A 21,773-nucleotide genomic window follows, 5' to 3' on the forward strand; every position below is an offset into this window, starting at 1 on the left:
TAATCTGGGGGCGGGGGCATCTCCACCCCGGACAAGACAGAAAGGATCCTCGGAGATGAGTCTTTGTGGCGGTCCATTGGTTGAGTTGGTATCGCGGTCTCGATTCTATTGGTCGTCTGTGAGTCTAGATGCAACAGCGGATATAGATTCTGCCCTTGTGGAGATCGTGGGGTGTGGAGAAGATCAGTGCGCAGAGCTTTTGGTTGCGATAGGAGGGCAGCATGGGCGTAATTGAGAAACTTTCTTAAGAAGGCATCCATCTCCGCAAGCCCTTCGCTGATAATCTCCTCGTCGTATGGCTGTCAGGATAATGCTTGATCCTTCTTGGCGACTTGGCGGAGGTGGCGTTTCTAGCTCCCCACAATTTCCAAGAACACCCATGGACACATCTCAAAATGAAGAGAGATGAGGAGTTTGATTACAGAGCTCCCTTGGTCCGATCAATGATAAACACTTCATACACGTGTAATGTCGTTTGAAAAGACTTGCCAAGTCGTTATTGTGGGGATACAATTGCCACTATCATACTTTTATGTACATTTTAGTATTGGCTCCCCCCTCTCGCCAGGCCACAATCAACTCAAAACGCGTAATCATGACAGAAATCGCTCGATTTCCTCTTGAAAATTTCTCATCGACAGGCCTCTTTCGATCTCTCTAGGAACTAGTGCTATTGCTCGAAATGCAATCCACTCCAATATCCCCCTGAATGCCATCACAAACAATCTCTGGTGGGTCTCCAGCTGGGCTGGTAATATCGATGTTCGAGAGTTGGATACCCGAGCACACAGCGTTCGGCGAGCAAGTCAAGTCGACGACAACCTTTCCATTTTTACCGGAAGAGGTACCGTAAATGTTGTCAAAGACAATGTTTGTGAAGTTAACTGCAGAGGGGTAAGCAGCACATTCGGTGGCGTTTACGTTGAAGTAGCACTGATCCAGAACGACAGGAGCATCGGTGTTCTCGATATGGATGTTGCGGTAGGTGATGTTGTTGATGCGACCGTATCCGACGTTCTGACCGGCCCATGCCTTGAGACGGGCTCCGTTCTATTGGGGTCAGCATCGCCTGTCACTGAGGTGTTTCAATTATTGTGCTCTTGTTCTTACCTGTCCATTCAGCAGAGTCACGTTCTCGATATGCGCATTCTCGATATAATCCATCTGACCCGCGTACTGTCCAATGCTTCCCATGCTAACACCGTGGGTGTTGTTGCACCACAAGTTTTGCACGAAGATATTGGAAGTGTTTGGCTTTGGGGAGAAGCAATCATCGCCAATGTCGATTCTAGTGTTTGTCACGCTGAGTCCGTCCACATTCAAAGAATCGAAACCGTCGGTGTTTTTGGGCAAAGACTATCTCGGTCAGTTGGATGAAGTGTCGAGGCAGGAAAACAGTAGATTACTTACGGATGCGTTGGTGGAGTAGGCGTTGATGAACACATTATCGAAGGAAATGTCCTTGCTCTGCACAAAGAAGTTGGTCCAGCAGGGTGAGTTGAGTTGGGTGATACCCTCAACACTGACGCGCGTCGCATTCTCGGTCAGGAATAGAATGGGTCGATAGAAAGTGTTGCTCGAGTCCTGGGATCATTAGCATGGTAACTTTGGATTATTCCGAGTAGCCGTTGGAATTGCCTACCAAAATCTCAAGTCCAGCAAACGCATCATACCACTCTTGACCGTTTCCGTTCAGAGTACCCTTGCCAAAGATCTTGATGTCCTTGCCACCCCATCGCCAAAACGTGATCGACTTCTGGAAGGAGTAGTAGAAGTTGTTTGCCTGCCAGTAGGTGATATCATCGGTGAACTACTAGCAATCAGTACCCAACTTTGCCGCATATTGCTCAGGGGTTTTTATTACCTTCAGTTCACCATCTAGCTGGACCTCAACATTATCCAGGAAAGTAAGATCCAGCTTTTTGCCAATCATATACGTTTTTCCCTTCTGCAAAACCAAACGTCCACCATGGTTGGCCTGCTTGATACCCCAAAGGAAATCGGCCGACACATCGTCCTTCTCATTCTTCGAGGGACGAATGGTAACTGTCCGACGATCCGGGTACTTCTGTCCATGAGCGCCAACCTTGCGGAGAGCAGCGGTCTCCTTTACCGGTATAACATGCGCCCCGGGAATCAGATGACTTGAGGCGAGGCCGGAGACTGCCCCAGCAAACAGAGCTGCAATTGCAAGGACCTTCATCTTGTTAGAACTGAGAAATAGCTTGCCAGACAGTGACAGAAGCAATTGAGTCGTGGGCATCTCTTAAATACCTTCACTGAACGCCAACCCCAACATTATTTCCCCGGATCAATCTAGAGGCATTGGCATGCGGGGATACACGAAGATTTCCCGCCTGTAGGAATTGACAATGAGATGGCTGCTGAGCATGATCAACAGGGACAAAGCCCGAAAAGCTGCCGATTGCTCTCCGTGTGCCAAGGATGCGGAGAGGAGAGTTAAATGAATGGGTATGGGGAGAGTAAAGTTTACAAAGAGGTTGGCATTTAGCTTAAGGGGAACTAGCAGGGGCATATTCAGCTCTCAGTGGCTGGGATTGATTGCGCCGTCTTGGTTGTGATGATTTGCGCGCATTGAGACTAGATTCTCCACCAATCGCGGGGTCAACGAGAGCGAGCTGCGGGGATACAGTTGTTTCATCAAGAGTATCTCACTAATATTTTTACCATTGTGGGGTCCTCTCTTTCCTAATTCTATGGAATCTCCGACCGCAAAAGGTTCTGAAGTCGCAACATCTATCTTGCAAAATTTCAAAGCACACTGCTCCGTGTATTTCCTCACGGATGTAGATATAGACATCTACAGCTTCTTTCCAGCGAGAACCAGACCTGTGATGCAGCTGATGTTTCCAGACCACCAAGCAACCGAGCGCAGGTAGCTCAGTCCTGGCGACTCAATGTGAGAGTACAGCCAGCTATAAGTCAATCTCGACGCTGTGTACCAGACACCAATGGTGTTGATAGTCTCTGTCGGAACACCGGCAAATAGAGCAGCAAGAACTATCCAGTTAGCGCATTTCGCTCAGAAATCGGAATTCACATACTCGCTGCGACAAACAGGGGGAAGCCCTCAACGGCATTCGCATGTGCCGCCTCCTGTCGCTTCAACTTGTTCAACGCGCTGCGAGAGATCTTGCCCGCCTGCACGGCAGCTTCGCCGTATTTGCTGACATCTTCTCTGGGCGCGACATTGTGGTCCAGGCCAAGGCGAAACTTCGTTCCACGCGTGCTCATTAACACGTACGCGAGGACCCAGTTCGCGAGCAGAAAGGAGGTCGCATGGTTGGGGACTGCTTGACCGGGAGTGGCGCGGAGGCCGAGGGCGGTGATGAAGGAACTATCGTCTGTCAGCAACGCGCAAAGAGATTCAGAGATAGGCACCATTACTCACGACATGATGGAGTTGTTGGGGTTGGTATTCCCCGCGGGCGCTCGGGTTTATAACCGCGTCGCGTTGTGGATCATCGCATGTGGGTTCCTCTGACCGAGGATATGAGATCATGCCGATCGCTCGGGAAGTTGGAACAAGCGAGTCTGTGCGTTGTTGGGAATACACGACTGAATTTTAGGTCATTCGAGCCGAGGCGTTCAAGTTTGATGCTACTGGAGAGATCAAAATGAATACACCTGGGCAGCTGCGAAACCGAGCTTCCAGTAAGCGCCAGTGCCTTCAACCTTGGAAAATTTGCTTCAAAGACTGCAAATGTCCACTGCATGGATTCCAATGTTGATGATGATTGCCCAGATGACACGGGAATATATATTTTCAAGATGCTAAACCATTTCTCTGATGTGCTCCGCCTGACTTGTGGATGTCTCTTTTGACGACAAACGACCGAGCGATAACTCACAATCGCGACTAAATCTTAGCCTAGCTATGTCCGACTCTTCACGATTGTGCCCTGGTCGGCTCTCGCAAGAGATACGCGAGAAGCGATTATTTACCGTCACCAATTGCGATTCGCGATGTACGACGCAGTTGTTAGGAATAGGCTCGTTCTCGGAGAGCATAAGAACCTCCACAGGATGATCGTGAATTGTCGGAACCCGAAGCCATTTGTAGATACCGTTCAGCACTGGAATCGAGAGTCCATGGACAACAATCGAGAAGAATACAAGCCAGTAGACAACCGGGACCATTGCTGCAGTCAGATAGTTGACTTCGTCATCGCTTTTTCCCGGATCTGGGAGAAGACGGCGGGCGTACTCGACATATGAGATAGCCCCAACACCTGCAAGATCAGTCAAATTATCTTTGACCAGATTTCAAAGTTGCACTCACCAATTGGCCCGAAATATCCCATGAATAAGGCTTCCTTCCAACTGCCGCAAACCTTCGGCATGAAGCGATACCCCATGAGAACTGCTGGGATGCGACGGAATAACACCACCAAAACACCTAGTGTAATGAGTCGAGGGACAGTAATCCCAGTGACTTGTGGTAGATGCAGCTGGTCCCAGGGCATTACTGCGCCGATAAAAATGAAAGTAACGAAGTTGAGAAGCATCTCGATGGAGTTGTTGAAAGAATCGTGCCGGGCTTCAATCTCAGAATGGTATAATCCGTCCCAATTCAGTGCGCACCCAGCGATGAAACAGGCCAATGTCTCGTCGGATCCAAAACACCCACATGTGCCGACAATGAACATCTAAAATGTTAGCTAGAATCCATTCTAGGTGGGGGTCACAGATCACAAACCCCAATGGCGACTGGAAACAAGAAGAAGCTCTCTTTGTCAACCCATCTTCGCTTCGAAGCCAAATTTATACCCTTTCGACCAAGGAATCCAACAAGCAAGCCATAACCAGAGCCCATGATTATCATGTATAGCACCCCCTCCACAGCCCAGTGTGCCAGCGCACGACCAACATCTCCTCCAAACCGCCCGGTGTCTTTCTCTCCAATCCAATCGCGTTTAGATATTTCGGTACCTGGTGACTCGGCGTAGCGTAGGAGGGCGATCGATAGAATTAAAAATGGAAATCCGAAGCCATCATTTCCTCCGGCCTCGGCTGAGATGAACTCGCGCAAGTGTCGATGAACGTACTTGTCTGCAAACGGGCCTTTTGCGATGGCCTGGGATAGAACCGGGTCGATGCAGATCACACAAGATCCGATGATCAACGCGGTGAGCTGAAAAGTTAGCCAGGAAAATGCCTGGAGGAGCGAATGAAAGTGACTCACGAACGACAAGTGAGGTATCATCAACAGAATGCATGAAGATGTGAGGAGCCACTGCAGTGTCATCAAAGGAAGCAGACATATTGTCAACTCGACCAGTCGTAACCGAAGATACCGTTTGGGCAGCTCATAGCCAACCTTGACCATTTGAATACCAATAACGAGACGAGTGAGGGCCTAGGTTGTCAGAACCAGTGAATGTGTATTAAACTGATCGGTCGGAGTACTCACGTATGCAGCGTCACCCACATCATCGTCCCCAACCCACCGATTGACATCGATGAGGCCCGCACAGAATGGGCCTAGCAGCGTGCCGACCACAAATGACGGCACTGGATGGTCAGTGAGAGTTGCGTCAAGAAATCACGTACAACATACAGGCTTCACCAAGGTACCATCGTTGCTTGAGTTTGATGGAAATGAACCCGAAAGCAAGGATAAATAGGCCTAGCAGGTTAGAAAGACCTTCATAGGGAGAAAAAAGGCCTCACCTAAAAATGTAATTGTCACGTTGAAACTGCTCAGGTCAAGGATCGGGTGAAGCATCGTCTCGATGAGAAATCAGGCGACAATTCAGCAAAGCCGACCGTGAAGTCGACTTTCTCTAGATGTGAGACACACGAGCCGAGACCTGACGACATGAGAAAGTTTGGATATTCAGACAGTGTATGAAGTATGCAAAAGTGCCTTTATGATGAATGATGAATGACGCATTCGCCAAGAATGCTCCCTACGCTTGATGAGGGTGTTTTGACTGCCATCCCGATCGGTCGCCCCTATCTCAGGAGTGTCATGTATCAAGATAACCGCAGCTGCATATGGAACTTGTGGAACATATTTCACTCCTGTGCGAGACATCACAAGCAATAATCTAGTGGCTGGTGGGGAGCCGCATGTAGGATCTACGGCTTGAATCAAATATCCAGGATATCCCGACGGGATTGACGTCCATCAGTCGGGCGCGACGCCGGGCCTTGACGCCACAAAACAGGATCTACATACCAGGAAAGCTTAGCCGAGTATTTTTGCGTTGCCGATACTGCCGTGGCAGCTTCATCCTGTAAGGATCGACATTGCATGCTCTCGGCTTATCAGTACGCGTTGGTTGATGGAATGTGTGATACATCTCAATCAAGGGGTTGGTGGCGGATAGTTCCCAGGCTATTGAGCATGGTAGGGATCTCAGGGGCAGCTGGCTCAAAGTTTCCAAGGTTCCTGCTTAATTCAAGTTGTTTTCAAAGCAGAAATAGATAGAGACTCCAAAAATCAAGTTACTAGCAGATACCATCTTCGTCAGACAGCTCCAAATATCTGAATAGATTTGAGTCCCTGCCCAGTGCCCAGGTATTCGGTAACATCTTCTGAACGCTTCCCAAATGTTGAGTTTCGCGCCAGATTGGGGGAACATCGGCATAAAAGTTCACTATTTTGAAACGAAGTATATTGGAAGTTGGTGTGATGAAGTGGAGCTCTCTCCAACCAGTGCCATGTTGAATCAATTCGCTCATTATCTCATAGGACGCATGGCCACGGACTGGTCCAAGGACGGTCAATGTATCCAGTTGTAAGCCAGGAAGTAACTTGAGGACCCGTGATATCCTGTAGAAATCCACATGGCTTTCACCCGGCCGAGAGAGCTTCAAATCGCGCCCACCGATACGCATATGTCGGATCTTCGAAACAGTGCCCAAAGGAAGGGTAGAGAATTTATCAAGCATAGGGACTGGGTTTTCGAAACAGAACAAGATAAATCCGAGCCAATGAGGCTCTGGTTCTTGCTTGATTCGACGACAAGTACGAAGAATAGCTAGGGAATGAGGTGCAGGTTTCATCGTTTTTGACCTTTTCAAGTCGATATCGCTTTGGCCAAACTTGACTCTAGTTGAGGTAAAGAGATGTGCGTAAATTCGGTTGCGAATTTCGGCTGGTAGTCTCAAAAACGTAGAGCGGTTTTCGGAGAGAAATTTCCACCTTTTTCCGACTGTTTTCAATTGTCGCTTGCCGTTGAATTGTCGCTTTCCAATTTTGTCCTTCGTGCGTTGATCTTCGAAGCACCACAATAATGGATCTGGACTCCATCCCGACGGCTTTTCATCGGCAAGGTAGAAGCAGTCGGCGCAGCTGTGATTTCAAATGTTGCAGTAAGAACATTTTCTATCGATATCATGTTGTGGAGTGTTTTGACGCCATTTTCTAGCATATTCGGCATAGTTCTTGCCCTTTGGTGGAGCTCTCCGGATTTTTTCCGAGAGATATTGCCCTCGGGGCCCTTCTGGGTCTAGCACTTTGAGATTTTCTTTCCTTTTGCTTCAGTTTGAACAGCATTTCCAGGCGACTCAGTCGAAGCATCATCGTCGGTAAATATTGGGAGATACAAGACCTTGGTCAAAAGCATTTCGCAGATTTCAACGAATTGAGACTGTTTCATGTTGACCGCGTTCTCTCCGTACATTGCAATTAACCCACGTATCTCTGCAACCATTGCAGGGTAATCCGGTTCGAGCTGGTCAAGCATGATCACAGTAGACATATATGGCGTGATGCCTATCTTGATAGTGGTACAGGGGATATTCTTCAATTTCTAAGAGAGTATGTAGTCTTTTGGCCCGGCGAAATCTGATTGTCGCATACTAAAGAGTTTGCATGCGGTCTTGTTGGCATTCAGTTCTGAAACTCTGTTATAGAGTTTTTTCAATCTCCCCCCAGAGGTCATCAACGTATACTGGATGTGTAGATGAGCCTCTTGTAAACTTGGCCATTTAGTCGTCGAGTTGGCTAAACAGCCAATCCCGAAGTTTTAGAGACTAGGATTTCCATCTCAACGGCAATGGCTCAGTTAATACAGCCGATCGTGGCTTTGTGTTATCAATCAAGCCATCTAAATTTTCGACATTCAGGCAGTTCTTGATTGCAGATGTCCATGTTACGATGTCGGAAGCGAGAGAAAGTCTGGGGACATCAGGAAGGGTAACTGTGGGGGTTGTTGGCTCAGGGAGACCCTCAGTCTGTGTATTGAGGATGGTTTTTAGCACAGGGATATCAGCAGTCTGTGCAACCTGTGACTGGGGAGCTTTCTTCTTTCGGGCCATGATGAGAGCGGTGACGCTATTTCAACACCAAATCGTCTTCAATGCAGTAGACCTCAGGTATGATCTATTCACAATCTTCTATCCAATTCAAGTGGAATGATCAGGTATTCCCTAGAGTCTAGATAACCATCAAAGGGAGGGAGAGCTGATTTCAGGCCAGATGTAGTAATCACTGATATTGGAACCGAACAAGGTTAATTTAACGTCAATTTTGGAAACGCACTTCTGCATCTCAACATCGAACCCGCAGTATGTCTCTCAATAGCCATTTTCTAAATAATAAATCACTATATGGTCCTCTAAAATTCGAATATGTGACTTCCGTGGGGAATCGTTCGTTTACGAAGAGTACATCTTTGGATTCTCATATGATCCAGCAAGTGGCGACGACACTTGCGGGAATAATTGTACCGATGTTTTCCATTCGATTCTGCAGACATGTGAAGGATCAGACAGTCACTATATCCAAGACAAAGGCTCAAGTAAGCTGGACTGCGGTGCATCATATGGTTATAACATATTCAGGGAGATTTCTTCGAAAGAAAATGAAGCGGAGCGCACTACAGTGGACACTAAGAAATGTGCTTCTGATGACAGCTCCCCTCGCAACATGGTCGCGGGCCGTGATGAGCTTTTGGTAAGAACGAACCGCCCTGAATATTAATGTCACCAGAAATCTGACCTTCATTTTCAAGGGATTCGCAAGACAAATTTGCAAAATGGCTGCTGGTAGTGGTCAATGGTATTTCGGTAATCAGGTCGAGGATACGTTCACTGCGTCGGAAAATTATGCTAGTGTGAAGATCACAGCAACAGCGCCCCAGATGCACAAAAACAAGCGCGAAGTGTCTCCATTGGCTTCTTTGGATGAAAAGGATTGTCTCTCAAATTTCAAGAGTCTCGTCGATAACTGCGACACCGACACCACGACTAAAAAGCAAGGTGGCGAGCTTTCAACGAAGGATGGCTCCTTTTGGAGCATTATAATAAATCGCGATACCACCGTCAGAGAAACATCTTGCAACAATATTCAAACAGACTCCATGATGCCTGTTGATCGAGATCTCGTCAAGGGCCAGCTCCACGAGTTGTGTAAACATGATTTCGCAGACGCCGCTCATCCGAACAGCCCTCACTGGTACCGGATTTCTAGCTACGGTGGAAACATTGAGGTGGACATTCGATTTGCCGACGATCAAACAAATTGTCTGACAGCCGCGGATGAGGATGTGTTCTAGCCTATTGATTGTGAAGGCTCACTCATGAAGGCAATTGACAACTGTGAGTAGACTCCATTACTGTGGTAGTATCTTTGAGATAACCGCTAATGTGCATAACAGGTGATACGGACACGACAACTGAGAAGTATGGCGGAGCCTTGCTTTTCAACACCGACCATGGCTGCTGGAGTGTGAATGTTGGCTTCCCTCTTATGAAAGACAAGTCAAAGTCGGACAAGCTCGGTTATAACAGTGGCGAATTGTAATAATCTGTAATTTTGAGATTGTTGGAATCAGATACATATCTCGGATATTGAATTAGAGCACGATATTCAGCATTGTTCAATGCAGCCTGATGTAGTATACAGTAGTTGCGACAATGTGTCTAGTTCGTACAACGTCAGCAAGAGCCAGGTTTCAGACCCCCCAAAAGATAGCAAACAGGAAGGGTGGGGTGGTTTGCAAAGGCATCAAGAAGTACGGCAGGTTTAGCTGAGGGGCCATTCAGGGGGGTTCAGGTGCGGGGCTGAAGGGACTGAAGAGTAAAGCGGCAAGGAATAGAATCCAAAAAAGAACAAGAAACTAAAAAAACAAAACATACAACAGATATTGTATGGTGGTAGTCACCTAGCGCCCACGAGTCTGTCCTAGGCGGCTCGCCGCCCTAGCGGGGCACTCCTTTAGCCCTTCCCGTGAAGGGCCGGAACTAACATACAAAAGTCACCTTTGTAAACTCTGGCAAGAAAATATTTAACAAGGTACTAGAGAATAGTGCCCAAGAAGGGGTTTAGGGCTTGAGTAACTGTAATAGGTATAGCGATGTCTCGAAAGAGGGTTCAAGAAAAGTTCTCTGTATGTAGGTGGTAAATCTGTTTTTGATCTATACTGTATACTGGAAATCTACTGATAGTCGAAGCACAGGCAAACCACAATGCCGTATCCACTGATTTCTGATCTATAGATATTCAAATAACTCCGAGTTCATATCTTGTCTCGATTTTGAAGAGTAAAATTCGAGCTAACGAGAGCTAGAATGCTATATATTATTACTGATCCAAAATTAACCACCTCTGGTGTTGTCGTCGTCCTAACACAGTCGCCCCTACTTATTTAGGCGACCATTAACCCCCAGAGAGTAAGATGAAAAGACCCAAGCACTGCACGCCGACCAGAAAGAGAGGTCCTTTAGCAGATTGAGATTGAATTTCATGCAAGTTCCAAATGGAATGATTCATAAGAGATCTAGAGAGGCGTGGAGGGCGTACGTACGTCTTTTTTATCCGCTTCAGACATTAGAACAAAGCCTTATAATGGTTATAAGACATAGGTGAAGAAGCAGGAAACATAAACAGGAGTTTGTTGATGAGACACGATTTCCCAATCTTTCTGTCCAATTCTTTTTCACAACGGTGCCATATACTGGAGCAAAGAGCAGTAAAACCTACATTTTCTTCCCTATTTCCTATATCTCTTTCCGCAGATACTTTTGACACAATGGGTGCATATGATTTATTGCCATCAATGGGAAGCACTCGATCATCAGTTATAGTATATTACTTCTATAGCTGAAATGCATCGCTGGACAGAGTTGATAGGAGGGCTTCGTTGGCGAGCATTATTACTCTCGGGAGGACCATCATGTAGTCCTTTGCGAGCAATAAAATGAGGGCGTCTTCGGACTGTAGAAATGCATTCCACGCGTTGGCCTCGCATGTACGAGTTCCGGCCATGTTTAGGCCGATCCGTAGTAAAATGACAAAAAAGCGATAAAGTGATCCGACTTGTTGAAAGACAATACGAACGAGAAGTCTAACTTGAGAATGATCGAACCGAGCAATACAAGGTATATTCAGAGATATACCCCCAGGCTCGGCTTTGTTCGGAATACACTACTGTCTGGTTAGATATATAAACTATGTATTTCAATGCACTGCTCCGTGCTAGCGAAAATTTCCTCTCAGCCCTCGTATAATCATTTGATCAGTAATATCAAATATTTATGTTACAAACATGTTGCCTGGAAGGATAAGTTCAAAATATGTATTTGGCTTGGTACATCACTGGCCAAACCCTTAGAACTGGTAATCTAACCTGCTCCTGGGCGGGGTAAATAGAACCAATCATTATTAAACCAAACTTTAGCTAAATTTAGTAACTAATTAGCAACTATAAAGCTTCTATTAGATAGAAACTCGTATTCAAAGCATATACCTTCGCATACAATCTGCCTAGCCGAGAATCGCGGTGTCAAACAAAGATTAATATTAATTTCAAGATATATCTCTCTACTCTAACTTTCATATTTTCAAGTAAACGCTTAACGATGACTAGCGTCAAAATTAAGTCAGCTGCCCCCCCCCTAAGCCATATTCTGGAAATATATTTATATATTCATATTTACGAGACTCAACCAAATTTTATCGAGAGACCTTAGGAATTATGTAGTTTAGAGAGTCAGTACGTACAAGGCCACAACACCTTCAAGCACTATATAGCAAGCTTCCTCCTAGACAAAATAGGTTTCTATATTCGAGATCCATAGTTATCTTGCTAATAGTGTTAGTATTTAGCTCCGTTCGAGCAGCTTTGCTCTAGGCACAACGACTCTACTACTTTTTCAACTCAGTACAACCGCAAACAACATCGAAGACCGAGGTAGAAAGATTCCAGGCTATAGCCTAAGCTCGTCTGTTTTATCGCAGTTACTACCCACGCAAAGCAAAGACAGCGGTAGTAAAGTAGTCCGACTCAAACATTATTTCTGTTTTACCGTTCCGAACGTAGAGGATATTGTAAAGTAGGATAAATATTTACAGAACCAGGGTATCCGTATCCTTGGACGGATACAGTGAGAGCGTAGAGGCAAGAGTATTTATTTTAAAGATCTAGATAGACATATAGGTGAAATCAGATCAAGAGGCATCTAGGCACATTGTAATATGGAAAAATAAGAAAAGATGTCAGTTTGGAGCTTTTTTCTTGGCCTTAACTTTTGAAATAGTGCTTTAATTCCAGATACCCAATCTGCCTCATAAGCAACCTAACAATATTTCACACAAAGATAGAACAAGACTAAGGATTTGATATTACGTCAGCCGGTAAGAAGGTCTAAACAGAAGACTTTCAGCTTTTGTAGATAGTCTTAGCGGTGCAAGATATTGTCGTCGTCGGTCAAAGTATTGTCCAAGGAGATAGTATTTCCCTTTAGCAAAGGGAGGCCTGTTATATTAGGAGTAAACTGATTCGTTGAGTTTGGGTGCGATCAGTATAATGAATACAACAGGGTACTGAACACCCGACTCTTCATGTGCAGGAGATAGGAGAATATATGATTACCAAATTGTAAAAGGATGATTAGGTTCCGGTGAAATGTTTATCCAGCATGAAATCACATATTAAACCACCGTCTGAGCATAACTCGGTAATAAGCAACGAACCAGCTAGTTAGTTAAATAACTACTTAGGAGCTTAAGTTCTACCCTTAACATTCGAATTTCTATTTATCGAAATTAAAGAGTTCTTCGCGCTGAACGACAGCGGCTATAAAGTTCTCATAGTTGGTCATTAGAAAAAGGATAGGTAGTGGGCGTGGGACCTAACAATGGGCCATAATAGAAAACCACCACAGTCTGCCATTCATAGTAGCCACTGGTTCAAAGTACGTAGGGAATTATCCAAGGATTATCATTTTCTAAGCTCGTTTATTTGGCGACGGAGTCCCTGATAGAATCTTCACTGCGTCCCTCGAGAGAAGGTAGCCAAACCGGACCACAGAGTGGTGATAGCAACAACGTATCTTCATACAGCGTCAGCAAATTAATTTCTTTAAGGCTCCCAAAGGCAAGGCTGAGGGCTGGAGTCTAGTGAGTTACGAGGAAGACTTATAGCATAGCTAGACCTGTGCAAACGACGGCCTTAGGGGGGCCCTGGGCGGGGGTGCCTTGGGGGCTTTTGGGGCATGCCACGGGATAAACACCTTAAATATGGTCAATTACCAAATTAATTACCAAAAGTCTATAATTTAGTGAACCCTGAATATAGATATTTGAATATATATAAGGTGGTCACGTGGAGGTGAGGTTTCTACCGGCCGAAAACCTACCTACCTTACATGATTCCTCCCCCCCTGGCCGCTATCGTCCGCCATACTGACAACTAATACATACACTTCCCTACAGTACCGCCGTCAGCGGTGGGACCCCTCCCACGCGTAAATAGGGTAGAGATGCGCTAGAAAGTGTCTAGTTTGTTTATGACTTTAAAAACTTGAGTGGCTAGGCTGGATTCAAATGTATGCGCTGTCGTGAGGCCCGTCCTAAGACTCAGGCGATCTGGGCCCCACTTCTCTCTGACTGGTCATATTAGCGCTATCTACACAGCCTTGCGACACAGCCTTGCGACACAGCCCCGGTCCTTTTGATTGAATTACACTGCTTTGCCCGACCAAGCTACTTAATCAAACTGCCACCAAGCTTACCTCTCCATTTTTCACTATCGATATAGTTCTTGCCACAAGGTAAATAGCATTGACGATCTCCACATGACTGCGGAGGAGACTTGTCGTAAGTCTTGCCCGAAGATAAGCATCCTGCAGTGGAAAGAGGGTAAGCATCTCAGCAGCCCAGCAAGATTGACTAGAATCCTAATTTCAAAGGTCACGACTGGCAAGTCCAGGATACATACTTGGGGGAACTACACCTCGGGGCGCGAGGAGAGCCCCCTCGTATACTGCATGAGGACACACGAGTCTACGTGATGTTTGTGAGCCCCAATGCCCTCTCTCTAGCTGTAATAGAAGGAGTTCCTTCCAGAGCTGATTTAATAAGCCACACTGAGGCTCATAGTGCCCTGTTTTGTGAAGAATGTCGACAGAAGTTGTCCGACATCTTTTATATGCCATCGTTATGCTGGGAAGAAGAATACACTGAAAGCTCAAACAGCTTTTTCGGTTATGAGACTACACGAGATACAGGCGCCGAAGGCTTCAGTAAGTTACAAGCATTCCAAAAGCACCATAGATGATAAGTTGACCCGGGAAGACACGTGGGCGTTATTCCAGTACAAGCTTGTCGATATAGACCTGAGCTATTACTGGTCGGGATTCCACATCTTTACCCGATTTTCACACTTGACAGGCCAGACTGGTATTCTTTTGCTCGACATGAAAGAATTTGTTCCTTTTGTAATGCAAACTGAAAGAGGAGATGTACAGTTGACCCAACTGAGTGATCCATTATGGGTATACAATTATATTTTAGAGCGTGTCGCTCGTGTCAGCAAGCGTTCAGTTTGGCGCATTCGTGATAAGGTGCGCAGCATTGAAAAGACCCATACACCAAGTTATGAACGACTACATCATGATGTCACCCGGCATGCGATCCATGTTACTGAAAGCCTGGATGCTACAGTAAACACTTTGGAGCATATCTTGAGATGCCATGATAGCCTTGTCAGCCCTCAAAGAACGAGTACAGCTTTGTATGGTAAAGAACTGGCCTTTGAGGTCTGGGAAGATGTCCACACACGACTGGCATTTTTCCAGAGCTATCTCGGTAATTTGAGTCATCAAGCAGCTGCAAACGAGAAGCGCGTCCATAACGAGATTGAGATGGCTTTCAACATGGGGGCTCAAAAGAGTACGCAGATCGCTCAAAAGAATACGCAGATCGCTCTTGAAGACAGTGGCACTATGAAAACCCTTTCCTTGGTTACTCTTACTTTCCTACCTCCAACCTTTATATGCGCAGTCTTCAGCATGTCCTTTTTCAACTATGCTGACTCTGGTTGGAGAGTCTCGGGAAAGATCTGGATCTATTGGGCTTGCGCCATACCCACGACGCTGCTGACAGTTCTTATATGGCATAGTTGGACCAAGATTTTTCCATTGAATAGGAGGGCGCGAGGTGGGGCACGGCGATCAAGATATAGACTTTCCGATAAGATCTGACAGTCAACATAATGTACTTTGTTGCATACATTCTATCGAGTAGCGTTTCTCGCTCAACGAAGCCTGGGTCCCGGCGGAACGAGACTACCTAGGGCAGAGACGCAAGAGCGTTTCGTGGCTCTAGGCCAAGAAGCAGCTTTTAGGTAGTTTGAACTAGTAAAAATACCAAAGGGTTCGTGAAACCTAGCACCTTTGTCTCCAGTCAAGAAGTTTGGTTTTCTTTTATTCTATCATTCCAGCCCACTTAAATAGATGCACTCACTGTCACCATCGTACGATGCCGGAAATTTTGTGCTGTGATCGTATCCCATGCAGCCGTTTTCAAATTTACAGCCAGTTTCGTTCGGTACCGAAGCAATGACTTGATCAGCTTTTTCTTTGATCTCTGCCTCGTTAACGTATATCAAGTCGAATATCTGAAAGCGTCTAGCTCCGTTGATTGTCCCCACGAACTGAAACTTGTAGTCTAAAGTTTAACTGATAGCTGCTAGATAAGGTGAGAAAGTATACCTCAACTTCTCGCACTGCAGTTGGCCCGTAGGATGGGAGCCATCGCTTTCATGAGCTAGCTTCGGTGAAATACGCATGTTTTATTCTAGTCCAGATAGCACTGTCGTCTTCAAATCCATCTACTATCTATGAGCAGAATAAAGATATAACACAGCAAGTCGATTCTGGTACATTCAGGGATTATTAATACAGGGGAGTGAGCGTTGGGGAGGCTCCAGGGAAATAAATGAGGAAGGATAGCCACACGATTTAGTCACTCTTCCTCGATTCCTGAAAATGTACTGTGTCTTTCGATATAAGGTAGCCAATCCCGGATCAGCCAGTAGTGATGGTAACAATGTATCTGGACTATCCATCAGCACAAGACAAGAGCAAGGTGACATAAAAAAGGGATATTTGTCGTGACAAAAAAGCATGGCAGGTTTAGCCAAGTTGCCACGTCATCCATGCAGGGGTCTTCAGGGCGTTCAGGTGAAGGGCCGAAGAGACTGAAGAGTAAAGCGGCAAGGCACCAATTCCAGGAAAAACTAGCATCTGGTAAAAATACAAAAAAAAAAAAAACATACAACAGCAGGGATTCGCATGTGGTCACCCACCATACTACTAACCTGCCGGCGTGTGGCTTAAGTACGGCTGAGCGGACGGGAAGCCCTGTTCTCCACACCCTATGGTCGTATGTACTAGAGATACCAGAGTAGAGGAATATATCCGAAAAGATACTATGTCATTTTGGGAATAAAGTGAGCACGTCGCGCGACTTGGATGATTATGGTGAGTGCGTCATAGACAGGGTGAGAATGGGTAAGCCTAGCTAAGAATCATACTACGAGCTACCGCAGGGGCTCTTGGCCCCCACCTGGGTGGCCCCGGGCGGAACGTGGTTGGTGACGGGGTTTGCCACTTGTCGTGTATGAAGCGGCACTATACACCCAACGGACTTTCGTCAATAATGCATCATGATTCGTGAAAGCCTCACCCCCTACCTACCCTTTGAACTATGGAGTTGCATCGCAGGCTATCTAACCAATGCCGATGTCAAATCTTTGCGCCTGACATGTGCTCAATTCAACAATGCAGTCCCTCTTCGCATCGACCGAGTTTTTCTATCCGCCAACCCACTTAATATAGAGGTCTTTCGCAAGATTGCCTCACACAAGAAGTTCCGCCATTCAGTGAACGAAGTTATTCGGGACTAAGAACAATCTTACATTTTCATCGAGTTGAGTTCATAGCAGCACTATTATACGCACTGAGTAACCAGCGTCAGGTCAAGATCTTTTGGTAGTGTGTAGGCGGGTTTTTAGCTTAGATATAATCATGGCGTGATCTATACAAACAAGATTCCATTCGGTATGTGTCAAACTACCTCGAAAGACAAATTCTGGGGTACAAATATATCAATCAACTCTAGTCAAATTGATCAGTTCATTTGGCTGCTTCAGAAATTGCACCTGCAAGCTGCCGTAGACCGGCACTGACATCGTCGGGCTGAATACAACACTCTAGGAGGGCCAATTTCCATGGCTCAGAATTTATCCGATCTAGTGCTGACAGCAGATCAGCATGTGTTTTGATTTGCATCGAGAAAAATGCCGGATTGAGAGTCAAGTCTTTGTCCATTGTAGGCGCAAACGGGTTGTTGCATATTCTTGTGTGCTTGGGCGTACACATGGCCGAGGCAAACTTGGCATAGTTCCAATTGGCGATGTAATTATAGGGTCCATCATGAATCGCAGACTGGAAAAATGCAAGAAGGATAGAGAAACATTAGTAAAAGAGCCTTTTGATTCAAAGATGGAGAGGAAAAAAAGGGATCTCGAAGCAGAATATATAGCTTTGAAACGAATAATAAAACTTACCTCTATCTGATAACCCAGATTGTTGAAGATGAAGACTATCATGTTGGCTCTACTTCGGATAGCAGTACTTAGCTCTTGAGCGGTCATTTGAAAAGCGCCATCACCAATCATGAGGATTGTTCGCGCATCTGGACGAGCTAGTTGGCAGCCAAGCGCAGCAGGTAGACTCCATCCCAGTGACGCATAAACCAATTGAATTTGAAAGTTCGCTCCCATTGGGAGCGAGATCTCGGCGGCATTGAACCAAGCATCCCCCGTATCAGCTATCAAGGTATCATTGCTCTTAATCAACTGTTGGATGACATCCACGATTCCACGCATGGTGAGAGCTTCGCCAGGTACAGGACTATTGACTCTGGTCTGTTGACGAGATTTCCATTGGAATGAAAAAAGTGTTTCTCTTTTCGGGGGGATTGAGGACCGCAAAAAAGCGCCAAGAGCATCGGCTAGGCATAAATCTTGAATTAGCCGGCCATTCGGCATTCGTATAGATGTTTCCTGTATATCAATCATGCGTCGGCGCTCCTCTTGGATATTGAGCCCCCCGAACGTGTGCAGATCAGACCAACGCCCTCCAACCACCACCCAGAGGTCAGCGTCCATCACAGTATCTCTACATTCGGGCCTGGAAGCAGTGGCCCAAAATGTGCCCGCAAACTGAGGGTGTGACTCTGGTACCGTTGATTTAGCATCTGGCTGGCAGAAGACGGCGCAACCCAGTTTATCAGCTAGTGCTATCAGAGCTTCTGTCGAGAGGAAGAAATGCGCCAGAGCACCAATAATCAAGATCGGCCGGTGCGCTGCATTCCAGGTGGTAATCAGTGGGGATATGATTTCATCGATGGCCCCTGACTGAATTAATGGTAGAGGCGGTGAAATCTGCAAAGGAGTTGGTACATTGCCCACAACCCCCACTAGATCGGTGGGGATCTCAATGTAGACTGGCAGTGATTTATGAATGCAATGAGATAGAGCTTCATCCAGGCAGAGTGCGGCATTTTCACTGGATACCAAGCGGATTGATGTCGCTGTAAACTCATGGAATACACGCAGTGCTTGGTCCTTACTCGCTCCACCTGTCGTATGATGGAGGAGACTTTCCTCTGTCAGTAATTTTGAGCATGGACAGCCTGAGATAATGATGATCTTGATTCGCTCTGAATAGGCTCCAGCTATTGCATTAAGCAGTGATAGACTCCCAACTGTAAAGGTGACTACCACAACTGCAACTTTGTTGGGGGAACTCCGCGCGTATCCATCTGCAGCGTAGCCAGCATTCAACTCATTGCAACACCCAACAAGCCGCAGGCTTGGATTTTTCAAAATTTGATCAAGCAGAAGCAGGTTTGAGTCGCCTTTCAATTATAGTAGTTTAGTAAGCTTGAGTGTTGTTAAATCTATGGAATCTTGGTGCAAGTACCTGGGACGGCAAAGAAGTCCTTAACTCCCAGCTCTTCCATTCTATGGGCCAAGAGGGTGCCGATATTATGGTCTGTGGGTGAAAATCTTGGGGTGATCAATGGCGACATCAAGCTCGGTCGGGCGAAGAGCTCAGTCACACCCGCACTCTCAGGCATCCTCAATACTATTCGGCCTTTGACACTTGCTGAAGAGAAGTTTAAATTCCATGGTGAGCTTGGACTACTCAGAGAGCTTAGTCAATTGAGAGTAAGGCTTCACTTACCTTTCTCCATCATATCATAGACTTGGGGTAATTGCTCAAGTTCCATGATCTTGCATTGCATGGTGAGGTTTTTATGAAGGAAGAATCGTAGTGCCTCCTCGGTATCCTCTCTGGTGCCAACATAAGATCCCTTGATAGTGATCATGCGGAAAACGACCGAGAAGAGGTCGGCTTTGATGACTGCCCCTGGTGGCAAACCAACTAACACGATTGTTCCCCGAGTTCTGATATACTGCAAAATTCATTTTAGCCAAATGACCTTTCTAGACGACTTAACAAAGGGAGGTGCTCTTAGGAAGGGGAGATCTGCAGGGAGGGGTAAATGTATTATCTCACCTCGATCGCCTGGGAGATGGGACGATCATATGATGATACCACTACCACAGCATGAGGCCCTCCGTTGGTAAGCCTCTGGATGTCACAAGTAAGATCCTTGGAGCTTCTATAGTCAGCAAAATAATCGACGCCCAATTTCTCACAATGCATCCTCTTCTCAGCTCCGCTTGATATTGCAAGTACTCGAAAACCCATCGCCTTCGCATATTGACAAGCTAGGGTACCGACGCCCCCCCACCCGCACCAACAATGGCTAATATAGCCCATCAGCAATGAACTTGAATAGTTATAATTGATAAAGTCAGGACGAAATAAACGATATCGTACCAACAATCTGACCCGGCTGGGCGCCGGTCTCTTGAAGAGCGCGATAGACAGTTACCCCAGCGCAAAGAATCTATATTCAAGCCATGAGAATCGCGCCATGTTTGTTTGAGCTGGAAATTCAGGTAAAAAAAGTTCAGATGACTCACGGGCGCAATCTTGTCTAAAGGCGCTTCTAGAGGGATTCGAACAGCACAGAGTTCCTTACAGACGACGTATTGTTGGAAAGTGCCATCTCTGGTGTACCCAGAAAACTGAGCATTTGCACACGACCTCTGATCATCGGAGTCACAGGACGCACAAGAACCACAGATACTGTTGATCCACTTTATGTCAAGTGGGCTCATTTAGTATACTTGACAGAGTAGAAAAATGAGCAACAGGGACAAGCATTCTTCTCTCACCTGTATTCCAACGTGGTCACCCACAGCTACTTCTTTAACTCCTTCTCCTATCTTAACAACAGTTCCCACTCCCTCATGACCTCCTTGAGAATGTCAGCATGATCTTTTGACAGTTGAAATCTGGAAAACTGAGATTAAAGGCACAGAAATCAGGTGCTTCTTACCGATAAGATCTTTTTTGGGATCAAGTGGCCAGCCCCCTTTCCATGCTTGCAAATCTGAATGACATACGCCCGAGTATTTGATATTGACTAGCACCTCAGCAGTGCCGGGCATGGGAACAGGAACTTGGGTAAATTTCAAAGCTATAAATGTTAAACAAAGAACGTCATTTGTAAGAAAGAACGCAGCTTTCAAAAGAAATAAATTTATGGTTACCTGAACCACTGCTCTCAAAGACCTGAGCCCATTGTTTCTTTGGAATTTCATCCATTCTTCCTGTTTTCAACTAACTCGAATTATACTGTATTTGTCGAAAGGATAGAGAAAAATGATAGTTGAGAATAGCTCCAATTTTTGAGTGGAATTGACGGTGGGATAAGGAAATTGAATGTTGTCATTGTAGCCAACATTGGTTTGAGAAGAGCCTTCTTATGAGTTGAATAACAAGTGTGACCACGAATTGGAATGCAAGCTTGTGCTATCACTATTGGATGGAATCGATTACTCAGTTCCCACCCCTACTCCTACCCTCCTCCTTGGGTTCTTCTGCATTAGATACCAAGTCTGGAGATGATTGTCTTTGACCCACACCGCTTCAGTTCCTTTCTGTGTTTTTCACTTTCCTTATCTGCGGCATTTATGATTCAAATGTATACATTTGCAAGAGAGAAGTCTTTAAAAACAACCGAGTGATTCGTTATCGCCAAGCTGAATACAACTTATGAGGTCCCAAAAGTGCACCAAGGCAACATGCAACAGAAGTTCCACAGTATCAAAATCAAAACCATCATACCCTACTTTCAATGGCATTCTTGAAACCATTTTATTGTACAAAATAATATAAGAGTTGATTGTACAAAGTAATATACTAGTCGGCCATTTCACTGCTATCTCTATCTTTGCAGATCTGACTTCGCCACCACACTGACGTGCGTGTCCAATCTCGGTACCACACAAATATACGTACCAAATTCCGACTTTTTGGAGACAGAAAATCTCCTGCAACCATCCAACAACAGCATTGATAAAGGGAAT

The 21,773-nt window shown here is 45.8% G+C and overlaps 9 protein-coding genes across 9 annotated transcripts; 2 read left to right on the forward strand and 7 right to left on the reverse strand.

The window, feature by feature from the left end:
- Positions 1-657: 657 nt before the first annotated feature.
- On the reverse strand, positions 658-2,203 carry pgxB (uncharacterized protein; the record flags this gene model as incomplete). Its single annotated transcript, XM_057108109.1, has 5 exons — positions 658-1,050; positions 1,111-1,356; positions 1,411-1,584; positions 1,643-1,810; positions 1,865-2,203. 5 exons carry the CDS (start codon positions 2,201-2,203, stop codon positions 658-660), a joined length of 1,320 nt encoding a protein of 439 aa, XP_056955487.1.
- A 618-nt stretch (positions 2,204-2,821) lies between these two features.
- N7533_011460 (MAPEG family protein) lies at positions 2,822-3,405 on the reverse strand (the record flags this gene model as incomplete). Its single annotated transcript, XM_057108110.1, has 2 exons — positions 2,822-3,021; positions 3,066-3,405. The coding sequence occupies 2 exons, from the start codon at positions 3,403-3,405 to the stop codon at positions 2,822-2,824; spliced, it is 540 nt and encodes a 179-aa protein (XP_056955488.1).
- A 390-nt stretch (positions 3,406-3,795) lies between these two features.
- N7533_011461 (putative plasma membrane antiporter) lies at positions 3,796-5,749 on the reverse strand (the record flags this gene model as incomplete). The annotated part of the gene is made up of 7 exons (XM_057108111.1): positions 3,796-4,253; positions 4,304-4,670; positions 4,721-5,155; positions 5,207-5,380; positions 5,435-5,535; positions 5,582-5,650; positions 5,695-5,749. The coding sequence occupies 7 exons, from the start codon at positions 5,747-5,749 to the stop codon at positions 3,796-3,798; spliced, it is 1,659 nt and encodes a 552-aa protein (XP_056955489.1).
- Positions 5,750-6,477: 728 nt separating this feature from the next.
- Positions 6,478-7,035, reverse strand: N7533_011462 (uncharacterized protein; the record flags this gene model as incomplete). Its single annotated transcript, XM_057108112.1, has 1 exon — positions 6,478-7,035. One exon carries the CDS (start codon positions 7,033-7,035, stop codon positions 6,478-6,480), a length of 558 nt encoding a protein of 185 aa, XP_056955490.1.
- Positions 7,036-8,007: 972 nt separating this feature from the next.
- Positions 8,008-8,292, reverse strand: N7533_011463 (uncharacterized protein; the record flags this gene model as incomplete). Its single annotated transcript, XM_057108113.1, has 1 exon — positions 8,008-8,292. The coding sequence occupies one exon, from the start codon at positions 8,290-8,292 to the stop codon at positions 8,008-8,010; it is 285 nt and encodes a 94-aa protein (XP_056955491.1).
- A 719-nt stretch (positions 8,293-9,011) lies between these two features.
- N7533_011464 (uncharacterized protein) lies at positions 9,012-9,778 on the forward strand (the record flags this gene model as incomplete). Its single annotated transcript, XM_057108114.1, has 3 exons — positions 9,012-9,498; positions 9,547-9,573; positions 9,633-9,778. The coding sequence occupies 3 exons, from the start codon at positions 9,012-9,014 to the stop codon at positions 9,776-9,778; spliced, it is 660 nt and encodes a 219-aa protein (XP_056955492.1).
- Positions 9,779-14,673: 4,895 nt separating this feature from the next.
- Positions 14,674-15,459, forward strand: N7533_011465 (uncharacterized protein; the record flags this gene model as incomplete). The annotated part of the gene is made up of 1 exon (XM_057108115.1): positions 14,674-15,459. One exon carries the CDS (start codon positions 14,674-14,676, stop codon positions 15,457-15,459), a length of 786 nt encoding a protein of 261 aa, XP_056955493.1.
- Positions 15,460-17,394: 1,935 nt separating this feature from the next.
- On the reverse strand, positions 17,395-18,149 carry N7533_011466 (uncharacterized protein; the record flags this gene model as incomplete). Its single annotated transcript, XM_057108116.1, has 2 exons — positions 17,395-17,706; positions 17,829-18,149. The coding sequence occupies 2 exons, from the start codon at positions 18,147-18,149 to the stop codon at positions 17,395-17,397; spliced, it is 633 nt and encodes a 210-aa protein (XP_056955494.1).
- A 1,076-nt stretch (positions 18,150-19,225) lies between these two features.
- On the reverse strand, positions 19,226-21,009 carry N7533_011467 (zinc-dependent alcohol dehydrogenase; the record flags this gene model as incomplete). The annotated part of the gene is made up of 8 exons (XM_057108117.1): positions 19,226-19,434; positions 19,513-19,744; positions 19,849-20,101; positions 20,166-20,245; positions 20,322-20,498; positions 20,577-20,659; positions 20,741-20,881; positions 20,955-21,009. 8 exons carry the CDS (start codon positions 21,007-21,009, stop codon positions 19,226-19,228), a joined length of 1,230 nt encoding a protein of 409 aa, XP_056955495.1.
- Positions 21,010-21,773: the final 764 nt, after the last annotated feature.

Source organism: Penicillium manginii, assembly GCF_028828005.1.
Source record: "Penicillium manginii strain IBT 31320 chromosome Unknown utg000008l:1.0-3226943.0:1.0-3228205.0, whole genome shotgun sequence".
In the NCBI taxonomy this organism is placed as follows: Eukaryota; Fungi; Ascomycota; class Eurotiomycetes; order Eurotiales; family Aspergillaceae; genus Penicillium; species Penicillium manginii.